We start from the raw sequence: 27,485 nt of genomic DNA, 5'->3' as shown, positions 1-27,485 counted from the left end.
ATCTAAACCAAAATGCATTAAAAGACTATCTCCACCATCAACCTACTCAAAGAAGAGAAGTTCATCTCCCTTGAGCAGTACACGTTTACTCTTCTAACTGATGCTTTCACCAACAACAATGGTGATTTCAGGTACTATTAATCACAGGATCTCATCTTCTGCATCTTCATCATCTACGATAGCAAGCAATATTGATGTATTAACTAAAATACTCTTGCGTTTACCTGTAAAATCTCTGCTTGTTTGCAAACGTGTATCAAAACTATGGCTTTCACATATCTAGTTGATTGTCGTAGCAAACTTTGCAGATCTGGTTTGTTTTTGTTGTATAGAGATCTTGATGAACATGGCCAATAATATGAATATTATGGGGGTTTAATGATTAAAGACTCCTGTAATGGTCTTCTTTTGTGCATGGATATGACCGAGAAGACCAAAATTCTAGTTGTTTGTAATCTCTCTACCGGACAGCACAGAGAGATTGCACCACCAAAATATAGAAAAAAGAAAGATTCTTTGAGTAGTCTTAGTTTGGTCTTCAATCCACTTAAATCACTTGATTACGAAATTGTATGTATTTGGGGTTGTAAGTTTGAAATCTACTCTTCCAAAACTAGATCTTGGAGACTCTGTGATAGGTTTTACTATATGGGTAGTTATGTGTTTGAGTCCGCTGGTCTTCTATGGTAATGGTTGTTTGAATTGGTTTAACTGTAATAACCGAGATTTGGTGTACTTCGATATTGAGCAGCAAGTGCTGAAGACATTACCGTTTAATCTGATTGACAAAAGTGGTGAAGAATGGAAAGATGATTTTATAAAGTATTTTGGAGCGTCCATGGGTCGTATGTACTGAGTTCAAAGTCCACAGATTGAGAATTCTTGTTTTTGTATTTACAACATTTTCGAGATGGAGGTTGATTACAGAGGGTGGGAATAGAAATATGTATTCGACCTAAATCAACCAGGTCAGTTTTTATGCCAATTTAACATACTGTTGGTTGAGAAAGCCAATACTGATCAGAAGGAAGAAGGATTGAAGGTGTTCATACATTCGCCACATGAGATTGTCTCTTATGATCTCAATAAAAGGAGCTTCGAGGACATTTGCCGTTCAACCATATGATATGACTGAATCTTTACGTTACTTATCAACACCAGTTTTTGATAGACAATTCATCCAAAGCCAGAGACGCAATGGTTATGATTACATGGAATCACTTGCTAATGTGTGAGTCTCTTCTTCACCACTCAGATTATTCTACTTTTACTTTTTGCTGTTGTTTATGAGATGAAATGTAAGGAGCATATAATTAACTTGCTACAACTAGAATCACATAGATATGTTTAGTAGGGCTATCTTCATTATCTGTTTGTGAACCTCTGTGTTGTGGGTTTGAGATGTCCAGAATGTAAGCTTGGGTTTTAGATTGTTGTTCTAATTCATGTAAACTTGTGTTTGATATTATGTTCAAAATCATGTGAATTCTTCTCTGGTGTCCTATCTACTTTTCTCCGTATATTCAAAGAATGATGAGATTTGAGACATGTCAAGAGTATGTAATTAGAACCAGGTGTTTTCTTAATGAGTGCTCTTGTTCTCGTTGTTCCTGTTGATGGTTGAGTAGATTATTGAGAAACAAACATCATATTCATATCAATATCGGTGTAACTTGTTGCATGAACATCCCTTGTAATGTCTCTCATTCATTCAATTGGATCAGGAATAAGGGGCAAACAAGTATAATTTATGTATCAAGGCTAATGTGGTTACCCTTTTTTAGCAGTTCTGTAACTTCTGTTTGCTTCTAGCCATGGGGACTGGTTGAGGGTCTTTTTTCATTTCAGGGAAAAGAGAGATCTGATATAGTGCCAGAGATAGAACACTATCTTGTTAGTTGTTAAGGAACATATCACCACATCTTGGACTTGCATCTTTTTTTAATATCTATTGTTAAATGCTGAGATAGTTATCCAGGTTCAGTAAATTCAGATTTTTCCATCTATTAAGCAAGGTTTCTGAATGGATTTCTTTTCTTTTTTATTTATCTGGGTTAAAAAGTAAGGGTTTGCATCCAGGGGCTCCCAAACTGTATGTATATTGCTGCTAAAAAAAGATGTTTGATAGCGGTTGAGATAATTCTCTGTCTCTCTATGGAGGATGAAGAAGAGGAACAACTGCTTTGAGTAGAAAATTAGTCAAAGACTAGAATGCAGTAGAAACAGGACCTGAGATGTTTTTATGTAACGGTGGATACTAGACAATGTAATACCAATTTAAAGTTCTTGTGAATAATGTGTCACCCCAGCTTGTACAGAGGTCCATGACCAAGAGTCCAAACAAAAACATGAAGTTCAGAAGCAAAATAGAAAAAAAGGAAAGTAATATTAGGAAAGTTATTTTTTGACTTCTGGAAGCAAAAAAAGTCAGAAATTAGTTTACGTAACAATTTCAGAATGATTTAAAGAAGCAGAAAAGTTAACTTTTGTGAAGCAAATTTGTATCCAAATATGCTATAATGTAGAAGTCAAAAAGCAAGAAATCAGTTTGTATGTAGAATTTCATAACGATTTCTAGAAGCAGAAAAGTCGACTTTTTGTGAAGCAAAATATCTGGACTTCTGATTTCTATTTCTGGAGAAGCAGAATTGTATCCAATGAACAACACATGAGAAGTAACTTTTAGACTTTTAAAACTCGAAAAGTTAAAAGTCAGTTTGACCGTCAAATTTCAAAATAACTTTTAGAAATCGAAAAATTATCTTTGAGATGCACTGGTATTTCTGCCCAACCTGACCTGGCCTGACCGAGTATTTTGTAATGTAATATTACAAATTCGTGAGTACAAAAAACAAATTACCAACATTTTTTTTCTTCTTAGAACTTCCTTCTTTTACATTGCTTAATTTATATTTAAATTATAATAATGCCGAGTTTCTTACCACCACTTCAAATGTTAACTCTAATCTAACCTTATGACATGTTGGTAACTCATCCATCGCTAGAATAACTGTTGCTACTCGACTCAACTCAACTCGACTAGAATTTAATTTTGTTTTTGATTACCAAAGCCACTCATGATAAAACCCAACCTACCGTCTATACTAGGCCAAGTAGGTGCTTCAGTGAAAGAGGATTTGATTTGAATTGATTATTTTATTTGTCAGAACGACTCAGAAGTATCTGTTTGCATTTGCAAGCCCGGTTAGTCCGAGTCATATTAAAAGAAAAATATCAAAAATCGGTCAGTCAGTCAGCAACGATTCATTACTTTATCGATTAAAACAAAAGAAAAAAATCTTCACGAAAAAAGTAAGCATTGATTTTGTTTTGTCTCTCTCTTCCTTTTCTGACCATTTTTCTGCTCTGAGCTCATCTACTTCTACACTTTCACTCCACTCCACTCCACTCCACTCCACTCTTCCTCTTCTTCTTCTTCTTCTTCTACAAGCTTTTAGAACGAAGGAGCTCTCTCAGTTTGAGTCTCCCAACCACCATTATTAACGCAGCCGAGTTGGTGCTTTTCTCTAGCCTTTACTACCACCACCGCCATCATCATCACCAACAATAAAAAAACACCGCACCATTGGTTTTGTCAACTTGGAGATTCTACAAGTTAGGGTTTAGTACTGAGACTTTACTTACTGAAACTAAGCTCGGGATACCATTCAAGTTCAAGATTGGAAGGTACAATTTCTGCACTTTGTACTCTTTTTGGGTTATTATTATTGGAGTATGTCTTAACTTAATTCAGAGATACATATTGGGGAGAATTTCTAGGGCTTGTTTTCAGAATATTGACATTTGGTATCTTAAATTTTGTGTTAGAGGATTTCAAAATCCAAGGTGGCTTCAAATTCTTAACCCTAGGTTTTTTTACTTTGTTTGATTTTGTTTGTCTGCACCAATTCATTCATCGGAATATTGAATGGAAAAAATTGGGTAACTAACAAACTTGGTTTATTGTTTACTGGAAATACACATTATCATCTCTGGTTTATAGTTAACTCATCACATGCTTGCTTTGGGATTATGTTGGTATAATATCACCTTTAATCTTTTGCAGTTTGGAAATCTTGGAACACTTGAACAACATTGATTTACTAGGAACAAATTGTGGGAATTAGATAGCTGTCCTGCACCTCTACTGCCATCTAATAACCATTCATCTGTTGATTTAATCTTGATGTCTACAATCTTAAGACGTGGCCTCGCAGGTATGTTGAATTTCTTTATGGAATGCTAAATAGGGAGATAGGTGACTTTCCAACTAATACAAATTTCTGATTTTTACTTCGATTGTTTTGTTTTTGCAGTTTTGAGTTGCGCGTTCGTGTTTCATCGAGTGTGACTTTGATCCCTAGAGTCCGAATCTCTGACAACAAGCCCTTCTCATTTACGTTCGCTCTGCACAGTTACTTATCTGTACCGGATTTTGTGTTTGTTTCAGGTACCTATACGGCTATACTTGCTTCCCTTTTGTATCAGTTTTGGTGCTGGACTCAATTAGTTAAACTTGGGATGAACCCGTAGTTTACTACGTTAGGCAGTTGTAGTTTTTTCTACTCTGGGTTCTGCAATGTGAGTATGCCGTTTGTGGAGTCACTGTTAATCAAGTCTAGGTTAGTATCCTTCATTTATCTACGTCACTTGAAACTTCACGCACACAGGTAACACTGTAAGGGATCCTTGTTAAGCTGTTCCTTTCCCTAAGACAGTCCCAAAAGCCATGAGATTTTAGTCACTGGATCTTGAAGAGTGTTTCAATAAGTAGCTGTCTGAATTCACAATCTCACTGAATACAGGAATTCGTTCACCTTAGAATTAAGAATGAGATAGTTTAGGCTTCTTTTCCTTTCAAAATCTCATATCTTTTCTTGAGTGCTGCCAAGGTTCAGTTGAATTATGCATCTTTAAACAATTTAAATTGCGGTACCACACTTTTTTGCATCTTAAAATTATCAATCAACACATTGAATTATGCACTTTATAGAGTATGCTACATCCATGCTGGATGCTTAACAATCTAAATCTTTTACATGGCTGGAAAGTTCTTTATGTTTCAGCAAATTCATCCTATTTCTTATCATCTCAAATAAGTGGTTCCTAAGGGCTAACATACCAGTGCAGCACTTCAGGTTGTCTGGGGAAGTTATTCTGAAGAATTAACAACTTAGTTGGAGTTTGATATCAGCATTCAAAGAACCTGCATCTTTTTCTCTTAATAGCTAAATGTTCTAGTTGCCAATTGGAGAGAAGTGATGCTTGAAGACTAAAATGATTAGCTCTAAAGTGTTGCTGACATACAAGCGAAAGCGGAAGCTTTCACATGGTACTGGGTACCTGAAGTCATGCTCCAAATATCCAACAAATAAACTATCACCAGTTCCTGGAAATCTGGTCGAATCAGGTGAAACTTGGGTAAGTCCATAAACCTAAAGAATTATTCAGGGCCTTTTAGATTTTAACGGTTCACGAATTGATTCACCTAATTTTGGACATCATATGCTTTGAAATGTTATCATTACATTTGTTCATATCACAAGAAAATCATTAAGAATTTTTGGTTTGTTCTGTTCTTGTTTCCTAATCATTTGGTTTGTGGTCATTGCAGTCCTGTGTTAAATGTGCTTGCGTTGATGCTTTGGAAAAACGTCTGCTTTGTGATAGCTGTTGTGAAACTTATCATCTTCAATGCCTCGATCCGCCCCTTAAGGTGCACCCTAGGAGAAAATAATTTTTGGTGCTACTACAGAAATCATGTACTTGTGGTGACACTATCTATTTGTGTTTTTGTAGCGTGTACCTGACGGGCAATGGTTTTGCTCTACTTGCGTAAAACAAAAAGAATCTGGGGTGTATCAAGTACAAGCATCAAGGAGAGTGAAACCAAGATTAACTAATGAAGAATCTGATTTTGGACTATCTACAAATTCTTATCTTAAAGTACTCCAGACTGTAAGACCCGATGAAACTGCTTGTGAGGAGACAGATGGCTCAGTTCGAGCAGGCGAATTACCTGAAAAGAAGTCAGATAATTGTTTTACGGGTTTACCTTTACACACAGATCATGTACCCGAATGCAAGAGTCCGTTGACCGGTGAGAGTTCCATTCTGCAGTCAGTAAATGTTGAAGCTCCGAAAAAATCGAGCACTGAGTGCTTAGGAATGTCTGGTGAAAGAGATTGCACGGTTGAATATACGAGTGCCTCCACATTGAAACCTTCTGGTTCAGATACTGCTGATTCACCTTTGAAAGATAGCACTGATTTATGCAACTCCAGTGCCACTTTGAAGAAGAAATTCAGTATTACATTCAACAGAAGATATAGAAATAAAAAGAATGAGACCAACATAGAGAACCCGTTGGTCAAGGTGAAAGAATGTTCAGTCAATAAATGCTGCAGCAACAGTGCATGTGGTCCGGACGGTTCATTTGAAGACAATTCTCAACAGTGTAGCTCAGCAACTCATCTATCAACTTCACTACAGTTGAAGGATGATAAGGTATGACACTCTACCCAATTCAGCTGTTTTTATCCACTTGCTTAGGACCCATGAGATTATGTAACAGTGGAGATTACGCTTGCATTGTTTTTTCTCCATCACCAATTTAGTTTACTTTAATAAGATGGAGTTTAGGATAGTAGGGTAGAGCACCAATGTAGTTTGGATTAGTCAGTTCACTGCAAGTTCAGGAGAAGAACTAAATGCAGATATCTAACTATCTATGTATATGCTGGGGACACTTATTCTTTTACATGGTCTGGAGGAAATAGATGCTAGATACTTCTTTTAAGAATGGTCTAATCGGTTTTCTCCGAGAAACAATTCTGTAAAATTCCTTTTTGGTGGTTGTTATTGATGCATGTTAGTATGTTATGCAGAATTTCTGATTAATTCCAAGCCTCGACAATTATTGAGAATGTAAAATCATTTGTTAGCTATATTGCCTGTTTATCACTTCATCCTGGGTGGATTGTTTGCTTAGACACCATTCATGGAATCCTGCTAATGATGCATGCTTCTGGTTAGACAGATCTTTCTGATTTATTCCAAGCTTTGAAACGTATTTGGAATGCTAAAATCATTTGTTACTACAGTGTCTTTCAATCACTTTTATCCTGGGTGCTTTATTTGGGGACAGCTTTGATAATCCGTCTATATTGCAATTTTATGTTGTTTCGAGGTGAAATGTGCTTATGGTTAGTGTTGTCTATATGAATTTACCTGAGAACAATCTCTTGGTTTCGTCTCAAGTTTGTTGAACAGAACAGAGATGCAGGTTCGTCATCATCCATTGCTGCTAGAGGTGTTCATAAAACTAAGATGTAAGCTTATACAATCTTTTTCCGTTTTGTTGATCATGTTTGTTTTGCTGATATGATGTAACTGCTTTATTGACTCTATAAACATTTCAGGCATGTAGAGCAAGACCAATCAAGTCAACGATGCCTATCAGAGGATCACTCAGCTATTGCTGCACTAGTTCCATGCCTGAACTCGCATCCACATCTTTCTTCAGTGCGTCCTGAATTTGACTCAGGTGCCCAATTTTCACGAAAAGAGTTCATAGCCAAAACTTCCACAGATGAAACAGACTCAAGTGTGATAAACGAAAAAGTTCAAGAGTTGCCCAAAGTTGTAGATTTGAATGAAAAGCAGTCCCAAACAATTGTGAATGATTGTGTGAAGGAAGCTGTTATGCCCAATCATGTGTCAGAAAATGGTGTTTTCCTGGCACCTCTGGACCTAACTACATCTCCTATTGGTACTACTAATCAGACTATCTTGAATTTTTTGGATAAACAAAATTTTATTGTTAACAAAGTTCTAAGATTTTGTATTGTCATCTGACTTTGTAGATTTACGCTGTAGTGAAACTTTTCTCGACTCCTCAATTTCACTAGATCCAAATCATGTAACTGACTGGTATGGCGGAGCGTCCAAAAATGTCCGAGGATTGTTGGAAAGTACCAATAATTCAGTTGAAGAGAAATTAGCTTCCCAGAACCTCTTCGTGACTAGGAATACGTGCGATGAAATAGAGGAAGGTGTTAACAACCGTCATGGAAAGGATTCCCCAATGCTCTCGTTGGGCATTTCATTGGTGGATCCATGTAAGAAGGTGTGAATTTTTTGCTCTTACAAATTCTGTTCTAGTTATGTCTACTCCTACTTTGATGATTTATATTCCATGTTTGATGCTCAACTTTTTGGCATGATCTACAGAGCTGCAGTGATGATGAAATTAGTCACGTGGATCCTCCTCGTGAACCGCTAGATACCACTGCTTCCTTGGACTCTGAAGAAATTAATTCAAATGTGGAGTCAGGATGCGGGTTGAACCAGACAAACACTAGGGCAACCGAACCGCCTCTTTTTCCGTGTTCTGCAAGTTTATCTTCCCCATCAGTGCCTCCTATCAACTTCTTCAAGGACACGCCCAGCATTCCATCTTTGCCAAACTCTGACATTCTAAGTGGAGGCTGTACTCTAGAAATGTCACTCCATTCAGAAACGGCCAGTTTTCTGAGACGCAGGCAGATACTTGACAGTATTACAGCTAAAGCATTAAGAGAAAGCCAGGGCTGTTCTTTGGGTCAATTGAAGGGAGACCCTAAAATTTGGTCAGAGGAAGAGTTAGATTTTCTTTGGGTAGGTGTGAGGAGACATGGAAAGGGTAACTGGGATTCTATCTTGCAGGACCCAAGATTGCGATTTTCTAGGTTTAGGGATGCGACTGATCTTGCCGAGAGATGGTATTTGGAACGATTAAATCTCTTGAATACTACCTCTCACGACATCAACTATGACTTTTTATCAAGAAAAAGATCAATTGGTTCTCAATGTAATAGTACTTATCATGCTGTAGGTCCTACAGGGACCTTGACTGACGAAACTCGACTTTCTCTTGGAGATACTTACGTTCAGAGACAATTAAATAGGTTTGATGTGCCGGGCATTACTCAAATGCTTACGAGTGGTGGTGTTTCTGAAAGGATGAGTTCTGTTGGCAATAGCAAGTTAACCCATTCGGTTCTGCAGCGAATTGGAACCAAACAGCTCCATATACCATCAAGACGCCAACGGAAGCCAAGCCATTCAAATGCAAACTATGGACGACAAAGATATGCTACAGGTCCGTCTATTCTTCACCAAAATCCTTACGAAAAGTTAGGGGTCAGAAGAGGGTTATTCAATAGTACGAGGGATGGTTCGCTGTTAAGAGAAGATATGCCAAGTGGGATTCGTGAAAGTGGTACGAATCTGCCTCATTGGCTCAAAGAAGTGGTCAATATGTCTTCTTTGAGGCCATATGAAGCAGCATTTCTGCCTAATGAAGGTTCAGCCGGATCAGAGTCTTTGAACTTGAAATGTAATAACTATAATCGGGATGCTCCACTGTTCCCTAGTCGCGAGGCATCAATGGTTTCCTCACCGGATCCTCGTCAAAGGCTCGATGAGGCTGGTTTGCAGGCAACAGCTAGCGTACCAAATAATTATCATTCCAGCAAATCTAAGCGGGATCCTTTTTCAAGGCTGGGTTCAACTTCTGAAATACCCGAGTCACGGAATCTAATATCGGATTACAGAAGTGGACCGAAATTCAACTGTCCAGTTACGTATCCTGTTACCAAGGAAAATGACTTGATTGTAATAGACAGTGACGCATCTTCCGAGGAGACATTGTCTGATCATTAAAGTGGTAGGCCTTATTTTTTAGCAGTAAGTAAAGCTTAAAAAAGTTGCTTGAAAATTTGCAGTCTAACTTAGATTGTAGGAGGGTTCTTTTAATGTCCTGTACAGCTACATATATTTTGTAATGTGTAATGTCTAGAAATTTAATTTACTACAGCTAGTTGCTTTAAGTGAATCAGAAGTCTCTGAACTAGTGTGCTTTCCCACCTAAATTTAGGACCTCCTCCATGCCCGGCTAATCAATTTCATTTACTGGCCTTGTAGCCCTTAGGGGCCATCAATTTTTTTGGCAGTATCTGTTTCTTCTTCTTTATGGGTCCCTATTCTTTCTTTTTTTTGTTCTGGTCTTTTATGGCTTCTGATTGAGGTCTTAGCTGCTACCTCTCCATTAAGAGAAGGTAGTCAGTGGCTTGGGAGAGTTGGTAAATATGAAATATGGTTGAATTTCAATCGGACAAGCTCATCTTTGGAGTCATCTCATCCTCTATTTGGGTATTCAGGTATTTCTCCAGTTATTTAAATTAATAGCCTTTACTTCGCTGAAACACTTATTTTTACTACATCTGAACCTGAATTGTTTGGAGTAATGTCTTTGTCCAGAGTATGAGTTCTTGTGTTTGTTCTTCATCTGTTCTGTGCACTTCAGATGTTTGTTTTAATGTCTATTTGCATTTGTCTTGTATCATCTGTTTTTAACATCTTATATTTGTGTTGCCGCTGCGTATTAACTATTTGGTTTTCCATTGTCAGCCTTTAGTCTGGTATTCCAATATATCCCTTGTCTCCTTATTCTCAAGTTGATCCTGTCGAATAGTTACAACCAGTAGTATGTTTTCAACCAAAGACTGAACATAAATTTTGAAACTAAAACTCAAACCTTTCATGTGCTCAGCAATTCCGGAAGAACAGTTCCTCTGTATATGTTGTTTTGGAAAAATTTGTAGACAGATTTTATACTTGTGTCTCTTCTATCTTCACCATTTCTTTTGGTAATCCCTGATGGGTTTTTTAGATTCTGCTTTTTCATGTAATTCCTCTTCCTGGATAAACCAATGATGCCAGGCCTCGTTGTTTCTTGGCGTGCAAAGGTGAAATAGTGGCTTTCTTTAGGCATTTCAACCTTGTTATGTATCCAGCAGCTGTATCTAGTTCTTATCCTCACATGACCAGCCGGGTGCTTCATTTTCGCCATCTTTTTTACAGAAACTGCAAGAATTGATTGGTTCCTGCAATGATGTTACAGGGCTGGTAAGCTGTATTTTCAAATATTGTTTTTTTTTGGTTTATCTTTTATTCCAGTTCATTCCTTTACTTGTTATATTAAGTTTTATTCTGCATTTTATTTTCCCTTCAGATCTGTTCTCTGAGCAATGTTATAATGAAAATCTTAGCCTGAAACTGCCAACGCTTGGCGATACTAATACTAGGACTCGTATGATGCATTTTATGTTGTCGCATGATCCTGATGTAGAGTTTATTTCTGAAAACGGCTTAGCTGGAGATATTGCAAATGTGTGGAAAGATGGTTTCTCATTTCACTTTTTGGAGTCTTGATCATGTTCATTCATGCTAAGATTATTTCTGGACCTGCAAATGCGACTTGGAGTTTTTCTTGCTTGTATGGTCCACCCCATTATGCTGCCAAAACAGTTCTGGAATAGCTTAGCTGGTTTTCTACTTTACTCAATCCTTGGTTACTTGGTTAATTCTTGGGGATCTCATTCAGTCTCCTATTAACCCAGAAGACAGGATATCTGCTTCTTCTTCTCTCATCTCCTCAGATAACAAATTTTCCAGTGCAATTGTTTCTTCCTGTGGTCTTCAAGATGTCGATTATTCTGGCAATCCTTACACTTAGCACAATTATCAACAACCTGATCAGCTGATGCAAGAATGTTATTCAGAGTGTTATCTGTGCGAATAGGTCAGTTTGTTGGGAGAACTTTACTCCTTTTGATGACTGTAGGTTAACTTTGGTTACCTGTCATGTGTTTCCTGTGTCTATTTCAATCTTGAATGTACTAATTCCTGGTCTGCTTCTCCACCTACTATCCTCAATGCTGTTTAAGCTGAGGATAAATCTTTTGAATATAAGTAGAAGTTATTAATGTTATAATTCAATTTCCATTTTTTCTTTTTAATTTTTTAAATGTTTTGGTGAACGCCAGTTTTCCCACTGGAAATTGTTCATATATGATTCTGTCATCATTTATGGTTACTGGTTACCAAGTTCAGTTTGTATAAATATGACCAGACATCACTTCTGATCAAAAACATCTTGAATTTATAATTAACCTTTTTAAATTCACTGGAAAATTCTGATTGCTGAAATTACATCTTGAATTCATATAAACCACTAGAATTTCAACCAGAGCTTGTGATGCCTATAATTAGAAGATCTGGAAACCCTATACTTGGAAATCCTACTTCATTGGATCTAAAAATTTGTCAAATGGACAGAATTTGAGAGGAAGTTAGAGAAAATTGAGGAAGAGAAAAACACTCAGGACTTGATGGATCTATTTGGTTTGTATAAATATAATTGATTTGTTTGCACAAAATTTCAGATATAATCTGATTTTAAGAACTTAATCACCACCAACTCTCAGGGAAAGCAAAAGCAATAGAGGAAGACACAAAAAGAAATGGCACATTTGAGCCTGTTAGCATCAACCAGCATCCCCAAATTCTATCAAGCTGGTGCCTCAATTGGGAGGTCAAGCCCATGGAAATATTCTTCCAGAATGTTTGTTACAGCTGCTCCTAGACCTTTGCAGGTAATTCCTTAGAAATGATGGCAGGGAAGTGCTGATCACATTTACTTGGGAAATTCTGATTGCTGCAAATTTATAATTAACCTTTTTTTTCTTGAATTTTGGATTTTGCAATGTAGGGAAGTGCACATCAACATGCTAAATCAGCATGTGACCACTCAGCTGAAGCAGCAAAACAAAAACTGGGACAATCTGCTGAAGAAATGAAGAACAAGGCTAGCTCAACTGCTGAAGACATGAAAAACAAGGCTAGCTCAACTGCTGAAGACATGAAAAACAAAGCTAGCTCAACTGCTGAAGATTTGAAAGACCAGGCCAGCTCTACAATTGAACAGGTAAGTTTTCTTATTCCGATTGCAACACATATACTGCACCTATTTCTGCATATCTCCGCATCGGACGTATCGGTGACGTCACACGTGATACAAATTTATTACATGAAGTACTAATTAATCACATTTGTTTGAACACTAAAGGTAGCCCAGAAAACAAAAGAAGTTGTAGGCAAGGTGATGCCAGACTCAGCTAAGGACATCGGTGATAAAGCAAAGCAAGTAGCACAAGATGCATGGGGGACTGCCAAAGATACTACTCAAAAGATTAAAGATACTGTGACAGGCAAAGCTGAAGAAGCTTCTGATTCTGTTAAGAAAGGTGCCGAGAAGGTTAAGCGCAACGTGAAAGACGCCGTCAACTAATTAGTTTTTCAATCAATTGTTTTGGCATGTGGTATGCCGGATAATTTTTTGTTTGTTTAAAACCAATTGTTGCTATCTATTTTATTTGTAGGTGTTTGTAATTCCCGCATGAAGAACATGAAGTGGGTTTATAAAGCCTGCTCTATCTCATGTGTATGCTTTTGTAGATTGATATTTATTATCATCACTTCATGTTAATAAACTTATTTATTTAATATTTTTTTTCTTTTTCCTTTTCTGATAAACCGCCCAACTTGCACAACTACAGCTTATTATTCTTTTGGGGTAAAGCTCTCTGTATCAGAATTTAAAGCTTCAGTAGTTTCTATGTGCTTCTATCCTGTGTATGCCAAGCTAACGGCACAACACATCACGCGTTACATGTAAGCAAGAACACGACACAGGGCACAACACAACACGCAAAAAGCATAATACAACACTTTAAGAAAGCACCACACAAGACGCACAAATTTCAGCGCTAATTTTACCTTCAAAAGAAATTCGTTTTTCTTCATAGTTTTTGTTTCAAGTATCCAACTAAATAATGCAATAAGTTCCTTGACAGAATTACTGTCATTTAGGTTAGGACCATGTTCAGATAAACAAAACATCAAAATTTTACAAGCAAAACAAGAAAAGTATTGCCTGTCAAAATCTAAGAATTGCCTGTCAAAGCAGATTTGTAAAACTTGTAATGCACTGATATCTCCCTACCTGACCATGAAATACAAGTGACTGCATAAACAAAAAGGTTTATCCATATGCCAGTAAGAATCTACAGCTCTGAACCATTTCGCCAAAATGATCACAAATTTTCTCACTCCCTAATGATCTTCAACATACATTTTCACCATGTTGTATAAATCTCCCTTAACATAGATTTAAGATTATGCATTTCGACTCAGCTTACCACTTCATTCTCAGTCTTTAACTCTGAAATTTTACGTTGAGTCTTCTCCAATTGCACTATTTCAGCACTAATTTTACCTGCCAAATTCTTTCTTTTTTCTTCGTAGCTCTCATCTTCTTTAACAAGTGTTTTTAGTCTCACCAATAAATCAAACCTTTCTGTCAATTTCATCACATCATATCCCATTTCTTCCAGATTAGATAACTCTCCTCTAATTGTATCTTCTTCTTCATTAGATAGATCACCTGAATTCTGCAATTTTTGAGTTAGTTTAACAAAAATCATATCAAATCCTAATCTCATTTCTTGTCTAACAGTAGGACAGTATTTTGCTAAGGGCCTAAAATGGGGTTGTTGTGGTGATGCTGTAAATATGTGCCAGTGCGAAGTTTCTTGAATTCTGGAGATCGTGCAGCAAGCGGATCATCATTACTATCCTCCTCCTCAGCATCATCACCATTACCGCCGTTGCCATCGTCAGCAGCAGCTTCGTCATCACCAGTACCGTCACCACCATCTTCTTCATCATCATCATCAGAAGGTACTATTACCCTATATCGATCGTATGCAGACATGGCTTGTCGCAGAAACTTAGCAGCAAAACTTGCGCTTTTTGCTAAAAGGAACTTCCTATCTTTTAGCAAAACCAAGTCATTTAGGAGATTCTTGTAGCGGTATTCAACTTGTAATAGTGTCGATGAAGATGGGATTTGAAGAAGATCATAAGGCCATGATTCTTCATCAGGTTGTGGTTGAAACGTTTGAGATTTGTGAAGAATCTTACATACAGTTAACATTTCTTTACCGTTTGGAATATGGGTACTATATAGACTGATTGCTTCTTCAACTTTGGTTATTGCAGACTTGAAGTTTTCTGCTCTCATCATAGTTTTAGCCTCTCTGATGGCTCTATTTGCAGCATTTTTCTGCAAGAAAATTACCCTCTCTCTCATTTCTCTGGTTCTGTAGAAGAAGAGATACTTGTTTAACAGATAGGCTTGCAACTCTTCTCTGCTAAGCTAATTCGCAGGGCCGATGCGCCTGGTTCTCAAAGATGCACGCGTGATGCGACTGCCTGGAAAACAAGCTTTTCTATTTTGGAAGAGCTTCCAGGAAGCTTCTTATCATCCAACAGCAATAAAAGTGCACAAACTCAATTTATCATCTGAACACAAAGACAAATCAAGGTTAGCTACTTAAGTTACCATCCATATACTCACACCACTTAGTTAGGTGGTAGAAATACCAACTCAAGTTACACAACGTTAACGTGAAGAAATACAACATGGTACCAAATTAAGGTTGCAAATGAGACACCAAAATTAAGTATTTCATTGGGGTATTTTGTCGAACAGGTGAAGTTCATGTAAAAGAACAGTTAAGTCCAACATAAAACAACGCATGATGAAAAGAAAAACTTGATTCGAAGAGATTGCAACAATATGAAGACCGAATTTTAACCCCATGGAAGTAAATGCAGATCATATCAGCAAGGTAAGATTCCTAATTTTCCAAATGGGGAAATCAAGGTTTAATAAAAAGGTAAATCTAGTTCATCCAAATATTTCATAAACCCTACTAAAAAAAATAATCTCAAGTACTGAAAATCAGATGTACCTGTAACCTTCGCAGTGTTTTGGAAACTAAAACAGAGCAGATTGGAAGAAAAAATAAAATGGTTTTTTTGGAACTCGATTTTTGCTGAAATGTTGTTTTATTTCTCTTTTTTGGCCATGGGTCCTGCTGATCTGTGTAGTAGGGGTGTAAATTCGTGCAGGGCAGGCCACCCAGCCCAAAAACTAAGACAGGTCGGGCAGGCCAGGCTTAATATTTATGAGCCCGTAAACAAATTCAGGCCGGGTAAAAGATAATAATTTGTTACCCAAAGACCGTCCGAAGCCCGTTTTCTATACGGGCAGGCCAGGTCGGGTCGGATAGGCCACTATTTTGAATTTTTTTTCCTTAAGTTCAAATTTTCAAATGAATGGTATTAAATTTATTTTTCCAGGCTTGCAATTAAATTTATTTAATTTTAATATAATATCCTTTCCTTTCTAACATTGCTTACCGTAAGTGATAGTATTATTTTATATTTAAATTACAATGACAAACTTTTAATTATAGCCTATAATAAATAATTAATTAGAGTACAATAAACTTTCTAATAAAAAAATATATTAACATTAATGTTTTGAAAAAGTTAATTATAAGTAAAAACAAGTATATATTTAATTTTTCTTGACACAAAATTGACAATTGTAAAATGATAACTTTTAAGTCTTTTTAAGAGGATATTAAATGATTAATGGCACATAAAAGGTTTTCAGGCCGGGCACCAAGCCGGGTATAAGTCCGGGCATCATAATTAATTGCAAAGCCCGAGATCGTCCAATAAATTAATTCAGACCAGGCCGGATGGCCCATGACGGGGCATAACAGGCTTTGGGCTACTTCGGGTATAGGCGGGCTCGGGCGGGTACAGGCAGGCCGAGTATTTTCGGGTATTATTTACACCCCTACTGTGTAGTACTCGATATTTAGAGCCGACGAGAAGTAATTTCCGGTTGCATAATCTGTTACTTTCCGTTCATTTGCATAGACCAAAGTCGACTGTGATGCGGCCTTATGAGAAAATAGCCCAAATTTATATTTTCAAAACCTAATAAAATTTTGAATTTTTTTTACTTTCACAATCGGTGATTAATGATGTTCATTATCTACCAATTATACAATCGGTAATTTTATGATGTTTATTATCTACCGATTGTGAAAGTAAATCCAAATTCAAATTTCCAAAACCTAATAAAATTTTGAGTTTTTCTACTTTCGTAATCGGTAGTTAACGATGTTCATTATCTACCGATTGTGTTTTATTTTTAGTCTAGAAAATTTAAATTTGTTGACGCAAAAATAATCGATAGATAACAATCAATTTACCTACTGATTATGATTGATATTCTTCATTTTTTAAGAACATCAACCACAGTCGGTGGATAAAAACCTACTTCATACCTATCGATTATGTTTCTGCAACTGTAAGCCCCAGGAAAAATTTCGATCAATTTTTTGATTTCAAGCAATTAAATCCTAAGTTTGGATTACAACTACTATCATTTATCCGTTTTGTTTGTTTAACTCGATTTTTCTTTTTGATGTTCTAAGTCTTCAACCTTAGTAGGGTGTTTGGATGTACACTTAGGGGAAACTGTTGTAAAATTAGAGGCGTTGGAACCTCGTGTGTACCATTTTTTTTTAATAAGCAAAGGCCTTCAAAAAGGCTAATGATCCTCCTCAACTGCTGGTAGGAGCCAAACAGGAGGGACAAACCAGTACATAGTAGAATTGTTTTTCTTAGCCCACATTGCAAGTTCATGAGCTACAAAATTACAATAACGAGGTTGGAAACTAAAGATACATGCAACTAATTTAGAAGAGAAAAATTCAATATCCTTAAAGATTGCATCCGTACGCGGATTCCCTTCAAAATTTCCAGCTGAGAATTGGTCGATGAGGGCTTTCGCATCACTTTCAATGATGATGTGAGTTAACTGTTGCTCCAAGGCTTTCTTTAGTACTGCCCAGATGGCTCTTGCTTCGGCTTCTTCAGCAGAGTGTACTTCAAAGACTAAGGACGCACAAAAGGTTGCTTTTCTTGAGAAATCTCGCATCACCTACTTTGCACCATTTGCTCCAGAAGTATCATCAAAGGCACCATAAGTATTACATTTAATACAACCAAAAGAGGGGGGCATCCATTTATCACAAATACTGACAGAAGTAGTAGCAAAAGCAGTCAAGCTAGTTTTCCAAATGAGAAGCACAGCTCTGGCTCTAACTAGGACAGTAGTATGGTTTTCAGAAATATTTTGGAAGATGAAATTGTTTCTACTAGTCCAAAGAGACCATAAGATAGCAACAAAAAGAATTTGAGCTTCATCAAAGAGTTTGGATTGAGGATCAGTTAACCAAAAAAGAAGCCAATCAATGAAAGATTTGTTTTGAAAATAATTGGTGTTAATGTTGAAATCAGAGATAAACCAGACTCTACTAGCAAAGGGACATAGGACCAAAGCATGCATAATAGTTTCATGAGGATCAGTACACCTAGGACAATCCACACCATGCATGGGTATTCCAATGTGAAGGATAGTTCTGGAGGGAAAAGCATTTCTAGCTGCTCTTCAAATAAAAAGTTGAATTCTGTAAGGAACCCTGATTTTCCAGATACGCATCCAAGGATTTTTACAAGGAGAGGGCCTAAGACCTCTGAGCCCCATGTAGGCAGATTTAGAAGAAAATTTGCCATTCTTTGAAAGATTCCAAGCCCTCCTGTCAGGAGTGCAAAGATGGGGTAAGGGAATGGTGATAATCTTCTGAACAAAAGCATTATCAAAGTGGGTGTTAAGTCTAGACTCATCCCAACTTCTGGTTTGGGAATCGATAAAATAAGAAACTTTGATATTAAGATCAGGGGGGACTAGAGGGTTGGGTGTGGCAGAACCCAAGGAAGGTATCGATTTGTCACACCATGGGTCAATAAATTGACACCAGGGTTGGGTGTTACTCCTTCTAGTCGCCATTCCTTGTTCCACAACAGATTCAATCCTTACCATTTGTTAAATGTTTTGATCTCACTATTTTCTTTTACAATCTATGATATGATATCAGGATTTATCATCCAGAGCTGATTTCTAGCGCCAAAAATGTAGTTGTAAGATTTCTTACAACTACACTCCACTTAATCTGGTTATCTCTCTATGTAATCATCATGGACAATTGTTTTATTGATTGAATATTTAAATTACTTACAAGATAAATGGAAATCTACAACAACACTTCTTGTAACCTAAATTCACTTTCTCTCTCTTTCAATCTCTCATACCAGACTTGTCCTAGAATACTCTACAAAACTACGACCCTCTCCTTTATATAGGATTTTACATAGTGGATGACATCTAAGAATCCCTTTATTTTCGGGATTTTTGTGCGACATGTTCGCTCATATATAATCGCTCATCTACGTATATCTTACATCTTCGCATAACTCCTCACACTTTACCTGTGACTTTGCTGACATCATCTGATGTGTCATCTCAATTTGTTGTGTGCGATAATCCTCGCGTATGTTGTATTCTTCACTTCGCGTAATTATTAACCTGTGCGATATTTAACTCCTACATTCTTTTCTTTATTCTCATCATCTTCCTTTTCCTTACCGTCATAATCCTCATCATTCTTATCTTCATCCTCCTCCTCCTCCACATCATCCTCATCCTCATCATTCTCTAAGTTAACCTTTCGATTGTAAACATGCATGGTATACTGCAGAAACTTAACAGCAACACTTACACTAGAGAACTTTCCTTTAATGGTTCTCAAATCAGCCATAAGCTCTCGATAACGAGATTTAACCTTTGATTCTGTCGATGAAGATGGGATTTGAAGAAGATCATAAGGCTGTGAACACGTAAATCACGAAGGAATCTATATGTTCACAAACAATGTTCGCATTCTATACACATACTCGCACTGATGAGACGATTGTATTGATTCCTTGGATCAAAACCTTCGGGTTTATCATTGCCTCGTCTAATATCATCACCAGAGGCGTTCACATAGAGGAAGATAAAGAAAACGAAGTGTAAAAGTAATACTCGTGGAGTATGAAATGGATGTAATGTGCTGAAATGTAAATAAGACTGGGATTTACGTGGTTCAGCACTAAGGCCTACATCCACGGGGTTGTCGTTTTCACTATGCATTTGATGATTACAGAGGTAGTCGAATGACTTTGGAGTTTACATAGGTCTGCGAATTTTAAAAGGTACACTTACACTAACAATTCTTCTCTCTCGAATTCTCTCTAAACCTCCCTCTCTTTTTCGATCCCCTCTCTCTTGGTGGAGAGGGGATATTTATAGGGTTAAAGTGTGGGACCCGTTTCTGAGAGCCGTTGGAACCTTATCTTCTTGTGCTTTGTGTCCATCACGCAGAGGTCTTCGTTCATTGCTTGATCACGCAGAATCATCCTCGTTCGTTCCACGGGTTGATCGACACGTACACTGCTCAGAGTGTTTAATGCGGGTAGTTGAGACGCATGCTCGTGTCAGACAAGTGTCTTCTGCCCCTGTCACGTCCATGTCAGTCAATCTTCCCTTCACCGTTGATCTTGGCTTCTTTTGGGGATGAGATAAAGCAACTCTTCGGGAGTTATTTGGTGCTCCGCAGTACACCGTGCTTTTGGTACATCCTTTAACTTCTGCCCTTGTATTTGTTCGGGCGAAGATCCGACGTCGACGGGATGGGCTTCTTGGCTGTGGGCGTGTGTCATCATGTTTTGATGACTTGGTCCGCATGCTCTCCACATGTCTTCTCACGTACACGTGTTTGATGATGAAATATGTACACACAATTTTCCCCTTTTCTTCGGGCTTGAGTGTTTAGTGGGAGCATTGAAGAAAACAGACGTAACATATTCCTCCTCTCTCCTAATAACTTCTCCTAGATACTTGGGTACGTTTCTCACTCGTGCATTAACTGCTCATTTAATGGGCACGTTTCCCAATCCTCCATTAACTTCCTTCTCTTTCTTTCGGGTATATAAAGGAGAGGAGAAAAAATTAATTTCATTCTCCTTGAAAATTAATTTCATTCTCCCTGTCAGACTTCATCCTTTGTTCTTCAACCATTAGATTCTCTCTGCCCTAGCATTAATCACGCTCGTTTCTTCTTTGTTTCTGGTTTGTTCTCTCATTTGTCTTCTTTTGGGATTTTGTTTGTGGTGGTAAGGTTTCTTTTCTTCGTTTCTGTTGTTTTAAATTTTGTGTTGATTGTGTTGATTGTAAATTTCCTGCTGCTGTTGTACCTTGTTTGTGATGAAGAACATCTTTCGATGCATGTATGCTAGTTTGCCCATGTTCTTCTTCTCAAGTCGAGGAGGCCAGTGTTTCAACTGTATTGATTGAATTTTTTTTTATTATTTAGTTTTAGGGTTTCTGGGCTATGCTGAGATGATTTGTTAATTTTGTGGTTTTTTGATCTTTGGTGATGCCCTCGTGTTTGCTTCTAACTTGTTTTTTGTACCTCCTCGCAGCCATGTCTGACCGTCCGCGGCTTCCTTATGAAACTCCGCCTTCCAGTCTTCCGAGATCCCCTCCGTGTAGAGAGTCTGCTACATCTCCACATGGGGGAGATTTATCTAAATTTTCGCAGATGGATCCCCGCGGTAATAGAGTTTCGTCTTCTTCTTGGATGAAGGCTTCACCTCCTAGGAAGGGGGATCCATCGAAGGGCCCTTCCGGGTCTCGATACGCTGTCAGCCGTGCTCCTTCTCGTCCTCGTGATGACTCAAGGTGTACGCAGACACCTCCTCGCGGTGACACCTTCGATATTCCCCCTCTTCGTTCTATAGTGCCCGTGCAGAACCCTCTGCCGCCGCCTCCAGTACTTTCTTTCAAAGGGAAGAACTCCAAAGGTGCTGTGCCGAGAGCTGAATCATCTAAAAATCCTCCTTTCAAAAGAAAAGCTTCCGAAGCTTTTGTTGGTTCGTCCGATCGCGCGTAAGAAGAGGAGGCTGTCCCGGTGATACGCAGCGTTTCGGTTAGCAAGAAGAAAGTCACGTTTAAGCACATTGACCTTGAAGTTTTCAAGGAAAAGCATGAGCTCCAAGCCTTCGAGGTTCGTTTTTATGCCCCTGAGGATGATATTACTTACGAGCTCATCTCGAAGTATCAGTTTGATGAGTTTCATCTGTTGACTACGGTTGGAGCCTTCGAGGTGGGTCTTATGCTGCCGTTGTATAAGTCTGGTGATTCCTTTTATTATGATGTGCTGGCTGGTCGCGAAGGCTCTTCCACCAATACTCATAGTCGTTGTGTGTCGCAATTATCAGGGAACTATCTCCGTGCACTGAGGGAATGTTATCTGCGGAGTAAGGGGGAGACGACGACGACATGTTACGTTCCAAATCCCGCTGAGAGGGAGTGGTATACTCCTGAAAACTTCAACATCTCCTTTGGGGATCATGTCAATAGTAGGAACCGTAAACCGTGGAGTGTTAGTCTTCGTAACCTCGCTGCTCCTCGGGGTGAAATTCGTCTTTTAATTGAGGTGAGCGATGCCAAACTGAAATAAGTTCCAGGCACCGAGGGGTAGGCTCAGCGGAAACTTTTTCCTTCTCGTGAAAGGATCAAGCGTGACCATGATTATGAGTGACATGCCACTGTTATTGAAATTGTTGGTCCTTGGGAGTATGGTTGGATTCCCGGTCCGCGCGGTTGGCGTCCTTCTGAGAGTAGCAAGCCTCGTGAATCTCCTCCTGCTCGTTATGGAGATTTCTGTCCCTGGCGTTTAAATTTCGAGGGCATGAACTTTCCTTATGCTCTCGACGTTGTTGATGGAGACAAGGAAGAGGGTTCTGGTGCTATGCTTCCACCGAAGAGTGCCGCTACTACCAAGGTATGGTTATTGCAGATTCTGGCCGCGCCCCTCCTTTTTTGAAAATCAGACTGTGTATGAGGAAATAACTCTTTTTGTGGAACGTGTATTGGTTTGCAGGTGTCGAAAAAGAAAAAGATTGGGCCCAAGCAGTCTTCTACCATTATGACGGGTGAGGCCGAGGTTCATGAAGAAGTTACCAGTCCAGTGAACGAAGAGTTTGCCGAGGATGAGGAAATGTCTGATGGGGAAGAACGCACTGATACTTCCCCTCCTGGTGTCGAGGAAGAGGTTGGTGCGGGTTGTGATGGTGTTGATGGGGGAGATAATACCGCGGTGGCCGAGGGAAGTGTTACCGCGGAAATGTCTGCTCCTGCTGATGATAACCCTGGTGGTCCGGAATTTTTCGGAGGGGGTGAGGCTGCGGAAACTCTCCCTACCACTTCTCAAGAGTTCTCCTTTGACAGGATATATTCCGCAAGGGAACTCTTTGATGATGCCCTCGGTTTTCCCGAAGACTTTTCTTTGCTTTCCCCCAATGATGATTGGGATGTGCTCGGGGATTTTGGTAAGGAAAATGCTGCTGTTCAGAATGAGAGCGCGGATGATCACATTGCGCGTGGTGATGCCGAGACTTGTGCTGATGGGAAATGACAACAAAGGGGAAGTCTGTGGTTGACTCACCTTCCGAGGATTTCCCTCACTCGCTGATGTTTGAGGGTGAGGATGCCATAATGGATTGTCTCAAGAAAAAGAGTCTGCTGTTTGTTCCCCATCCTTCCCCGGTGGTTGCTGGCGAGAAAGATTCTGATGCTTATACTCGTCGGATGATGGAACTATCTTCCGAGGCGCGTGTTGTCGAGATGTGGGGGAAAAGCTTGAGTGTTCCAGAGGCTACCCTCGTAGCGCACCCTCCATCTTCTGTTGCTGAAATGATGGCCATAGCCGATGGGTACCAATATGGTTTTCCCCAGCAGCGTGTCTTGGAGGTAAGTCCTCGTACATATCTCTTCATGACACTCGAATCCTTCGGTGTAATAATGTTTGCCGTTTGATGTGTATATGATGAGGAGTGAGCATTGTAACCATGTGCTGTATCAATTCTTTAAAGCGAAATCTTTGAAGCTGGAGGCTAAGCTTCGTCAGAGGGAAAAGGCATTATCTGCGGCTGAGGTGGAGATAAAAGAACTGAAGAATAGCCTTAAAGAGAAAGAAAGGATGGGCGAAGCGGAGGCTGGTCTTTGTTCAGAGCTTGCCACCGTTCGCACTGAGTTAGAGCAAACTCGCGGCAAAGTTTCATCTTTCACAGGTTTAGTTCTTCTCCATATTTTATCCCTCGTAATTCCTTTCTACTACTTTGTTGTTCTGTCTGAGTCTCCCCACCCTATCTTCAGTGGGTGGAGTCCCCGAGCTGATATGGCTTCGGAATGAAAGGGCACGACAAAAATCTCGTATCAAAGAGTTGGTCGAAAAAATTAAGAGCGAAGCCAAAAAGTGGGACGCTCGGGCTGAGGGATGGCGCGCAAGGCATGTTCAGATGGTTGATATGCAGAATCTGTATAACCATGACCGTATTTTTTTCAACGGTACGCTGCTGTGGACACGCGAGAATCTGCGGGAATCCCGTGAGCGTACTTCGTTATTAGAGGCTAGAATACATCTTATGGAAGAGGAATTACGAAAGGCTCGCTCCCTTCCGTTTCCGGGAATCAGGGAGAATATGCTGTGTCTTACCAGAGAAAGGGACGATGCCAGAGCCGAGGTTGGGGCTCTCAGCAAAGCCTTTGCTGCGTCTCGCGATGAAATAGCCCGCCAGGCTGAGTCTGAGAGAAATCTTGAAGTATGCATGTACAGACTTAACAAAGGGGTAACAGAGATAAACAACGAAGTTAACCATCTTCGTCACATGGATTCGATGAAGAAGGTAGAATTAGATGCAAGTCAATTTGCTCTCACCAACCTTCAACTAGATTATAAGAAACTATCCGAGGAATATGACTATCTTGACGAAGCGCGAGACGCGGTTGTTAATGAGTATGAAGAGGCTTCGGCTTGTGTCGAAGGTATAACCTCATTTCATCGAGTGTGATTATGCCTTTTCTGTGCTAACTCCCTTGTGTTGTCTTTTTCAGAGATCGAGGGACAACTCCGCGATGCAAATGAAAAATTTGAAAAGGCTCAATCTTCCTTAGTGCAGCAGGAAGGACAGATTAATTATTTTAAGAGTCTGGTGGCATCCCGCGAGGAGGCCGTTGGTGTTGCTTCTAAAGAAGTGAATCGTCTGTCCTCGTTGTTATCTCAAGCCCACCAGCGAACGACAGTTATTATGCATAAGGCTCGGTGTCAATTGGCGGAGGAGACAAACAAGATGCTGGAGAAGATTGAGCTTTGCCTTAAGACCGATCATGACCTCGTCAAGAGCTATCCACGTCGTCCTGTACCTGCCTCCTTTCCTGGCTCCTCGGGACCCTCTTCTGGTGGGAGCGTCCCTTCAACTCTTCGGAACAACCCTGCTGATGGGGCGGCATCTTCCAAGTAGAAACCACGACATTAGCCTTCAGTTAGATTTTGCTAGTATTTTGTAAAGAGAATGTTTTTGATGTGTTTTTTCTTTGAATTGGCCTTGCCGCTCCTTGTAACTAACCCTTATGAAATGGATCATTCTTTTGGTATACCTGCAGTATCAGTTTGTTTTTTATTTTAAGCATTGTGAGGAAGGACATTAAAAACAAAAGAAGAATGTTTTAAGTGTTTGGATGCGATACCGAAGGGAGGTACCTTCGTGATCGTCTTGAGACCTGTCACCCCGCTGGCGAACCCTGGTCCAGAGGATTCCCAGACGGTGGGGGCCGAGACAACTTTCTAGGATATGGGGTTAAAATATTTACATACACCCATTCCGTCGACCCGTTGCCTTAAGATTGGTTGGGTATCTCTTTCTGCTGGGTGCCTTCCCCCTGGTCTTACACTCATAGACACTGATGGGGGAGCCCTGAGAGATTGTAGATTAACTACTTTCCCCAATATTGTTAATTAATTTTGTTTACTTGAAGGTTTCAAAAATCTTGTTTGATTGATAGGTTGAGGCCTGCTACTCCTCGTCCAGAGATAGAAACATGTAAAGCGGTTACGCTGCCTTCTTCTTCTGGTATTCTTCACGTAGATGCAAAGATGCGTTGCTCCTATGGGTAGTACGGTTTGAGACACTTAGCATTCCAAGGATGCCGTAGGACCTCGCCTTTCAGATTGCGAAGATAGTAGGAACTGTTTCCCGCAATGTCGTGTATTATAAAAGGTCCTCCCCATGTAGGTGCTAACTTTCCCCATTTCTTCTCTCGTTGAAATGTGGGATTGTTCTTAGCACATACTGCCCCTCTACAAAATTTCAAAGCTTTACCTTTTTGTTGTACTCCCTCGCTAGTCTTCGTTGATAATTTTCTATCTTCTGCAATGCTGCTTCCCTCCTTCCTTCCAGGTCGTCCAATCTCTCTAACATCATGTCTGTTGTGAGATTTTTCTCCCATGCTTCGGTCTTTGTGGTTGGAGGATCTCTGTTGGGATGACTGATTCAGCTCCATAAGTGAGGAGAAACGGGGATTCCCCAGTGGCATATCTTCGTGTTGTCCTGTATGCCCATAACACATTATGCAGCTGTTCACACCATCGCCCCTTATGTTCGTGTAATTGCTTTTTTAGGATGAGGGCGAGGGTCTTGTTCGTGGCTTCCGCTTTTCCGTTGCTTTGAGGGTATATGGGGGTGGATTTGTTCTTCCTTATTTTGAAAGTATCGAAGAGCATGTCTATATTTTTCCCCTGTAATTGCTTACCATTATCGGACACGATTTCCGCTGGTATGCCGAACTGCAAATGATGTTTTGGAATATGAAAGTAAACACATCCACGTCTTTGATCCTGGCTAAGGCTTTAGCTTCCACCCATTTACTGAAGTAGTCCGTGGCTACTATCAAAAATCGTCTTTTCCCTGATCCTTCGATGAAAGGCCCGACGATATCTATGCCCCATTTTGCAAATGGCCACGGGCTAACTACAGAATTTAACGTTGTTGCTGGCGCGTGTATCTTTTTGGCGAAACTCTGACATTCTTCACATCGTCGGGACATTCTTGCGGCATCCTGTATCATTGTGGGCCAGTAATATCCTTGCATTTTTGCTTCGTCGGCTAGTGATCTGATGCCGCTATGATTCCCTGCGTCACCATAATGGATGTCGTTTAGAATTCGTTGCCCCTCTTTTCTGGACAAGCAACGTAGTAATGGTCCGAGGAAGGATTTCTTGTACAGGACCCCATCCCGAAGATCATATATTCCTACTTTGGAGAGTATTTTCCTGGCTTGTGTATGATCCGCGGGTAAGGTTCCATCTTCGAGAAACGCATGGATCACCATTCTCCAATCATCTTCGTTGCTGAAATCTTCGTCTTGATCTGCTCTTGACAGGATATCTTCTTCGTCAAAATCGTTATGGATGTCTTCTCCTACCTGATCTTCGATATTTTCTTCCAATGTATCTTGATTGGTAGCAAAGGAGAATTGCGATGCAATTGAAGGCTCGTATACCCTTGTTATTTTAATAGCTTCGATGCTTTTGTCCTTTAGCATGGATGATATATATGCTAGGGAATCCGCGTGCCTGAGATCCCTTCTGCATAAGTGCCGGAACTTGATGTATGGAATTTGTGATGCCAATGTTTGGACCAAGGCCATGTAAGCTGAGAGGGTGTCGTCGTACACATTGTACTCGAGCCCTATTTTCCGTATGACAAGCTGCGAATCACTTGTCAGTCTTACATCGGTTACCCCCCATCTCTATTATTAAGAGGAGGGCATGTACGACTGCCTCGTATTCGACGTTGTTGTTAGTATGCTCTTTGAATTCTAACCTGTGTGCCTGTACGATCCTTTCTCCAGTTGAGGTGGTGATGAGAATGCCCATTCCTGCCCCTTC

General features: G+C 39.5%; 3 protein-coding genes across 10 annotated transcripts; 2 read left to right on the top strand and 1 right to left on the bottom strand.

Annotated features, from left to right (window-relative positions):
* Positions 1-3,333: 3,333 nt before the first annotated feature.
* Positions 3,334-11,835, top strand: LOC113311008. 8 transcript variants are annotated; one of them, XM_026559876.1, is made up of 13 exons: positions 3,334-3,687; positions 4,067-4,217; positions 4,317-4,450; positions 5,131-5,421; positions 5,615-5,716; positions 5,800-6,507; positions 7,261-7,331; positions 7,422-7,771; positions 7,866-8,128; positions 8,233-10,202; positions 10,765-10,790; positions 10,906-10,950; positions 11,057-11,835. In XM_026559876.1, the coding sequence occupies exons 4-10, from the start codon at positions 5,278-5,280 to the stop codon at positions 9,703-9,705; spliced, it is 3,111 nt and encodes a 1,036-aa protein (XP_026415661.1). In that variant the 5' UTR covers positions 3,334-3,687; positions 4,067-4,217; positions 4,317-4,450; positions 5,131-5,277; the 3' UTR covers positions 9,706-10,202; positions 10,765-10,790; positions 10,906-10,950; positions 11,057-11,835. The 8 variants fall into 8 exon arrangements, with proteins under 8 accessions (XP_026415661.1, XP_026415676.1, XP_026415633.1 ...); XM_026559891.1 differs by lacking the exon at positions 10,765-10,790; XM_026559848.1 differs by having other exon boundaries at positions 10,765-10,950.
* A 429-nt stretch (positions 11,836-12,264) lies between these two features.
* On the top strand, positions 12,265-13,391 carry LOC113334803 (uncharacterized protein At4g13230-like). Its single transcript, XM_026581017.1, has 3 exons — positions 12,265-12,479; positions 12,596-12,811; positions 12,953-13,391. Exons 1-3 carry the CDS (start codon positions 12,348-12,350, stop codon positions 13,172-13,174), a joined length of 570 nt encoding a protein of 189 aa, XP_026436802.1. The 5' UTR covers positions 12,265-12,347; the 3' UTR covers positions 13,175-13,391.
* Positions 13,392-13,653: 262 nt separating this feature from the next.
* Positions 13,654-15,766, bottom strand: LOC113334795. The gene is made up of 2 exons (XM_026581005.1): positions 15,702-15,766; positions 13,654-15,249 (listed from the first exon to the last, which is right to left on the bottom strand). Exon 2 carries the CDS (start codon positions 15,035-15,037, stop codon positions 14,417-14,419), a length of 621 nt encoding a protein of 206 aa, XP_026436790.1. The 5' UTR covers positions 15,038-15,249; positions 15,702-15,766; the 3' UTR covers positions 13,654-14,416.
* Positions 15,767-27,485: the final 11,719 nt, after the last annotated feature.

This window comes from Papaver somniferum, chromosome 1 (assembly GCF_003573695.1).
Source record: "Papaver somniferum cultivar HN1 chromosome 1, ASM357369v1, whole genome shotgun sequence".
Lineage (NCBI taxonomy): Eukaryota > Viridiplantae > Streptophyta > Magnoliopsida > Ranunculales > Papaveraceae > Papaver > Papaver somniferum.
Note: the sequence above shows the minus strand (reverse complement) of the source record. Positions and strands in the feature narration are given on the sequence as shown.